Below are 6,652 nucleotides of genomic sequence, written 5' to 3' on the forward strand. Positions count from 1 at the left end.
GGCTTAACGTTTTAAATAAGCCGGAAAAACTAGTGTATACTCGACAAGAAGAGTCAGAGTTGTTTGATGAAGTATCGTAAATGAAGCGCTGTGCGGTCTTACGGACCGATGGCCGATAAAAAGATGTATATCGGCGTGTTATTTTACCTTTTCGTGGCTTTGGTGGTCGTCTGTCTCTCTATTTTGGCTGTTACGGTACCATCGAGCTAGTTACCATTGATCAATGGTAACTAGCTCGATGGTACCGTAACATCCACCGATCAGTTTGTTGCGACAGCAATCGAAAGGCAACTCACCGTTTTTGTTAGCGATACTTTAATATAAACTTCAAATATTCACAATGAGTCATCGTTCGACTCCCGGAAAGAAGAATAGATTTACTGGATGCGCCAGACCAGATGAAGCGGACAATATGGTCCAATGCGATGCTTCTGCGAGAGCCAGCGTCGTTAGCGGATCGTCCTCGTACTTGGCGGACACCATGGCACGACTGCGTGAACGTCAAGAACTAGAGAAGCAACGCATGGAAATCGAGTTAGAGATGTGGGTTCGCTTCCACTGCCCTCACTGAGAAGAGCTGGTGTTGAACGAACAGCCATCGATCTAGTTCGAGATTTGCGAGCAAAGATGGAGGAGTGTCTTGAGGAATCAGAGGCTTATCAACAGCAATTGGATAGGCATAATTTTGAAGGGATGCATTGCACCGTACGTCGCTTAGCAACGGGGCCATCGTCAGCGATTGAGGTAGGATTGCAGAATGTGCAGGGGCACCCAGAAAATCAGGACGTATTCGTATCATCTGGTGCGGTGGCACTTGGAGCCGTTCCGAAAGAGTATGCAAAAGTCTCTCCTCCAGTGCAGCAGTATTCCGAGCGTCAGCAGCCCTCAGCGCAGCAGCCGCACATGATGCAACAGTTTTCGAGCCAGCAATCTCCAGTTGGGCATATTCCTGAGAAGCAACATTTTCCGCTGTATAATCCTGTGGTACAGCAACTTCCAGTGCGTCATTCTCTTATGCAGCATTCACCGACAATGAAACCTCCGATTTATCATCCTCCGAGGCAGCATTGTTCGATGCAGGAACCTCTACAGCAGGATTATTCAAGTCAGCAGCGTCCAGCGCATGACCCCACAACTTCTGAATTTGTACAGCTAAGTTCGAATCCAAACGAGCAAGAACTGATGCCCACACAGCGTCAGCTCACCTCACGTCAATCTTTAGCTCGTGATCTTCCAACGTTTTCTGGAGATCCAGCTGCATGGCCGATATTTATATCCAATTTTGAATACACGACGAAGACATGTGGGTATACAGAAGGAGAAAACATGGTTCGCCTCCAACGATGCCTGCGTGGTCGAGCGCTGGAGTGTGTTCGAAGTCGTCTTGTTTTCCCGACAGCGGTTCCACAAGTGATTGAGGCATTACGTATGAGATACGGACGTCCAGAGCTGCTAATCAATGCTTTGTTGCAGAAGGTCCGAGCAACTCCCGCTCCTCGTGGAGATAAGCTGGAAGCCCTTATCGAGTACGCGATGGTTGTTCAAGAATTGTGTGATCATATTGAGGCAGCGAATGAAACAGCGCACTTATCAAACCCAACTCTTCTGCAAGAGCTTGTCGGGAAGTTACCCGCGGATCAGAAGCTGATGTGGGCCGGCTTTAAACGTGGACGACCAGTGGTAGACCTGAAAACGTTCAGCGAGTACATGACGGGAGTAATGCAGGATGCGTCAAGTGTAGTCCTGTATGATTCGGATTCCCGGAAAAGCAGTGGCAGAGAGAGAATGAAAACGTACGTTAATTCACACTTGGCTAATGTTGAAGAGACACCTGCTTCGACGACGGCACAATCCAAGCCTAGTGGATGTTTGCATTGCGGAAAGGAGGGTCACAAGCTTCGTGAGTGCCATGCGTTCAGAGCGCTCTCCATTGATGATCGTTGGCGACGAATTCGAACACTGAAGCTGTGTCAAATATGTCTGTTTGATCATGGTAGAAGAGCATGTCGTAGTAACAGCAAGTGCAACGTGAATGGTTGTCAGTTTAAGCATCATCCTTTGCTTCACGGAAAATCAACGACTCCTACAACTCAAGTGGCGAATAATCACATTCATCGACTTTTGGATTCCGTTGTTCTGTTCCGTATAGTACCTGTGACGCTATATGGAAAGACGGGAAAAATCAACACCTTCGCTTTTCTGGATGAAGGCTCGTCATTGACTCTTATTGAGGGTGCACTGGTGGCGAAACTAGGGTTGACAGGAAATCCACATCCACTTTGCCTGCGGTGGACGGGAAACACGTCACGCATAGAGAAGGAGTCGCAGACTGTGACGATCGCAATATCCGGTGTGCATCAGCAACGCCGTTACCAGTTGGTAAATGCTCGTACGGTTAATAGTTTGGACCTCTCAACGCAATCTTTCGACTTTGAGGAGGCAGCAAAGAGATTCGCTTACCTCGAACAACTGCCGGTTCAAAGCTATCGTAACGCTAAACCAGAGCTTTTGATTGGATTAGACAATTTGAAACTTGCTGTGCCGTTGAAGACAAGAGAAGGCGATGGATCTGGGCCAATTGCCGTAAAAACACGATTAGGTTGGTGCATCTATGGAAGACGAGATTCACGAGCCAATGAAGGATTCAGCTTCCATATTTGCGGATGTACGGGAAACGACGAATTACACGAAACAGTCAAACAGTTTTTCGCAGTAGAGGACAACGGAGTAAGGCAAATCGGGATCTGTCCTAGCGCGGAGGAACAGCGAGCTCAAGAACTATTAGAAAAAACAACGAAGCGTATCGGAAGGTACTTCGAAACAGGACTTCTCTGGGCAAAGGACGACATTGAGTTACCCGATAGTTACAGCATGGCGTTGCATCGGTATCAGTGTGTTCAACGAAGAATGGACCGCAATCCGGATCTTCGCGAGAATATCAGTCGTCAAATGGAAGATTATGTGAAAAAAGGTTACGCACATCGAGCGACTCCTGCCGAGTTGGAGAATACTGATCCCAGGAAAATTTGGTTTTTACCATTAGGAGCAGTAACGAATCCAAACAAGCCTGGAAAGGTACGCCTTGTTTGGGACGCGGCGGCCAAGGTCTCTGGTGTATCTTTGAACAGTATATTACTGAAAGGACCAGATCAACTGACACTATTGCCTGTTGTCTTGTTCCGATTTCGTATGTACTCCATAGCAGTTAGTGCAGATATAGAACAGATGTTCCATCAGTTGAGAATCATATCATGCGATAAGAATTCATTGCGATTCCTGTGGAGTGACACACGAGGTAGTCCAGCTGAGATTTACCTAATGGATGTTGCGACGTTCGGAGCGACATGCTCGCCTGCCTCCGCGCAATATGTGAAAAATCTGAACGCCAAGGAACATAATCAGCAGTATCCAAGGGCCGTCGAAGCGATATTGAAGAGCCATTACGTCGACGATTATCTCGACAGTTTTAGCACTGAAGCTGAAGCAGAGAAAATTTCATCGGAAGTGCGACTAGTTCACTACAACGGCGGGTTTCATCTACGGAATTGGAGATCAAATAGTGAAAAGGTCCTGACTGTACTCGGAGAACCAGCGGAAGTAGACAGCAAGAACCTGAACTTAGAAAGTGGCGAACAAGTTGATAGAGTACTAGGAATGCTATGGTCGTCAAGATCGGATGAACTAAGTTTCTCCACCCGCATGAGCAAGGAAGTGAAGAACCTTCTGGGAAGTGACGCTCGACCAACCAAACGTCAAGTTTTGCGGTGTGTTATGTCCCTATTCGATCCTCTAGGGCTTCTTGCACCGTTCATAATTCATGGTAAAGTGCTAATTCAAGAGTTGTGGCGAGCTGGAACGGAGTGGGACGAAGCCATATGCGATGAGGTGTTCGAACATTGGAAGCGATGGATCAAGATGATAGAATTTATTTCAACCGTCAGGATTCCCAGGTGTTATTTTCAACGAGCCACTGAATCGACGTACGAAGGAGCCCAGATTCACGTGTTCGTCGATGCTAGTGAAATTGCTTATTCCTGTGCTGTGTACATACGAACGGCGATAGTTGGCGATGTTCTCGATTGTGTCTTGATTGCTGGAAAAACAAGGTAGCTCCGTTGAGACCGATGTCCATTCCTAGGCTGGAACTGCAAGGATGTGTACTAGGAACGCGTTAACTGAAGTTTATTCAAGAAAATCACCCTATTGAATTTACTAGAAGGTTTCTTTGGACAGACTCAATGACAGCACTGTCATGGATTCGGTCGGATCCAAGACGCTACAAACCCTTTGTAGCTCATCGGGTAGGAGAAATTCTGGAGAGTACGAATGTCAATGAGTGGAGGTGGGTTCCGTCCAAACTAAACCCAGCGGACGAAGCAACTAAGTGGGGTCGAGGTCCTTATTTTAACCAGGAGAGCCGATGGTTCACCGGGCCAGATTTCCTGCGAAGTCCAGCAGAAGAATGGCCAGAAAGAATGGAACCGTTAGTAGCTACAGCCGAAGATGCCAGACCTTCGGTGTTTTATCATTTTGCAGCTGAACCAGTACTAGACTTCCAACGATTTTCATCGTGGAAGAGGATGCTACGTACCACAGCTTATGTTCTTCGGTACCTATTCAACATCCGGAATCCAAACCGGAGGCTGCGAGGATCACTTTCACAACCCGAGCTACTCAATGCAGAGCGAACCATCTTCAAGCTTGCGCAGAGAGAAAGCTATGCGGATGAAATGGCGACCCTCGAAAAGTCTAAGGCGATGAGCAATCAGGTGTTTGTCAATCGAAAAAGCAAGATCTACAAGTTGATGCCTGTAATGGATGACGTAGGCTTGTTGCGGCAGCGAAGCCGCATAATTGCTGCAAAAGATGTTTCTTACGATTCCCGATTTCCCATAATATTGCCCTCCAAGCACCGAGCAGTGAGTCTTCTGGTAGAGAACTATCATCGACGCTACCGACACGCGAATAACGAAACCATCGTTAATGAGCTCCGTCAGCATTACGTTATTCCGAATTTACGTCGGATCGTAAAAACGATTGCATATAAATGCCAGCTCTGTAAAATCCGCAAGGCACGTCCATACAACCCACCCATGGCCGCTCTTCCACCAGCTCGACTGGCGTTGCATTGTCGTCCGTTTACGTACGTAGGGCTGGATTATTCTGGTCCGTTCTTAACGAAAGTGGGGAGATCAAACGTGAAGAGGTGGATTGCCCTATTCACGTGTCTTACAGTTCGAGCTGTCCACCTCGAAATTGCCTACAGTTTATCGACAGCTTCCTGCATTTCTTGCATACGAAGATTCCTCGGCCGTCGAGGATCACCGGCTGAAATATTTAGTGACAACGGTACAAATTTTCAAGGTGCGGAGCGAGTTCTCCGAGCGCAGATAGACAAGGAACTATCGGAAACGTTCACCAGCACCACAATGAAGTGGAGTTTCATTCCTCCCGGGGCTCCACATATGGGAGGAGCTTGGGAAAGGTTGGTGCGGTCAGTAAAGTTGGCTATGGAAGATGCATATACCGAAGGGAAGTTGACGGATGAGGAGCTGCTTACACTGATTGTGGAGGCAGAAAGTATTGTCAACTCGAGACCTCTGACATATTTACCATTGGATTCTGAGGAGACTGAAGCCTTGACACCGAATCATTTCTTGATCATGTCATCCAGTGGATCGAAGTGCAACAGTGTTGATATGGGGAATTCTCAAAGAAACCTTCGAGAGAATTGGAATAGTATTCAGCAGCAGGTGCACAAATTTTGGCAACGCTTTCTGGTAGAGTATCTGCCAGTCATCAGAAGACAGCCGAAATGGTTCGACGAAACCAAACCTTTGCAAGTTGGTGACTTGGTATTGGTTGCAGATGGCGAAAAACCTAAGGAGTGGATACGAGGCAAAGTGATACAAATCTTCCAAGGAGCAGATGGCAAGGTTCGACAGGCTTCCGTGCAAACAAGACAGGGAATCTTCAGGCGTCCTACTTCAAGGCTAGCAGTGCTCGACGTAAATGATCGAAGTGCTGTCCCTAAGGACTATGGGAAGCACCAGGGGGAGGATGTTACGGTACCATCGAGCTAGTTACCATTGATCAATTGTTTGCGTACGATCGCAGCAAGCTCGTGTGGAAAAATTCTGGACATTCTGGAAAAATCATCTCTAGCGTGCAGAAGGCTTTTTGTGTGAAACAGTTTTTAAGTTATTCTTGTTATAAATCTGAATCTTCTACTTTGTAAATCAACTTACTGATTTGTGAAGGGCATAACCGAAACGGAAGTTGGACAGGCCAATTGAAAAGGCTAGATTAGAAGAAATCACTGAATTTTTGAAGCATATATTAAAGTATCGCTAACAAAAACGGTGAGTTGCCTTTTGATTGCTGTCGCAACATTGGTCATTCGCCCAAAAGTTTCTATCGGGCGCAGCTGGGGAATGTAGGGAAGGTTGGTGGTCTTCGCGACAATGTTTATCTCCAGCCGATCCATCCTTCAGTGATCTTTTGGCATAATGGGCTGATCCCAGGTTCGGCGTAAAGACCACATTACCTTCCCAACTTCGGCAAGCACTTCGTACTATATATCTCCCCGTTCACCATATGACTCGAAAGAAGTGTGGCTTGGACATTCCTTTCGCGTCTGTCAGAGAAGGGC

The 6,652-nt window shown here is 47.0% G+C and overlaps 2 protein-coding genes across 2 annotated transcripts; both read left to right on the plus strand.

The window, feature by feature from the left end:
• The first annotated feature begins 627 nt into the window (after positions 1 to 627).
• On the plus strand, positions 628 to 4,110 carry LOC129774471 (uncharacterized). The gene has a single exon (XM_055778212.1). The coding sequence runs from the start codon at positions 628 to 630 to the stop codon at positions 4,108 to 4,110; it is 3,483 nt and encodes a 1,160-aa protein (XP_055634187.1).
• Positions 4,111 to 4,238: 128 nt separating this feature from the next.
• On the plus strand, positions 4,239 to 6,083 carry LOC129774472 (uncharacterized). Its single transcript, XM_055778213.1, has one exon. The coding sequence runs from the start codon at positions 4,239 to 4,241 to the stop codon at positions 6,081 to 6,083; it is 1,845 nt and encodes a 614-aa protein (XP_055634188.1).
• Positions 6,084 to 6,652: the final 569 nt, after the last annotated feature.

This window comes from Toxorhynchites rutilus, chromosome 3 (assembly GCF_029784135.1).
Source record: "Toxorhynchites rutilus septentrionalis strain SRP chromosome 3, ASM2978413v1, whole genome shotgun sequence".
In the NCBI taxonomy this organism is placed as follows: domain Eukaryota; kingdom Metazoa; phylum Arthropoda; class Insecta; order Diptera; family Culicidae; genus Toxorhynchites; species Toxorhynchites rutilus.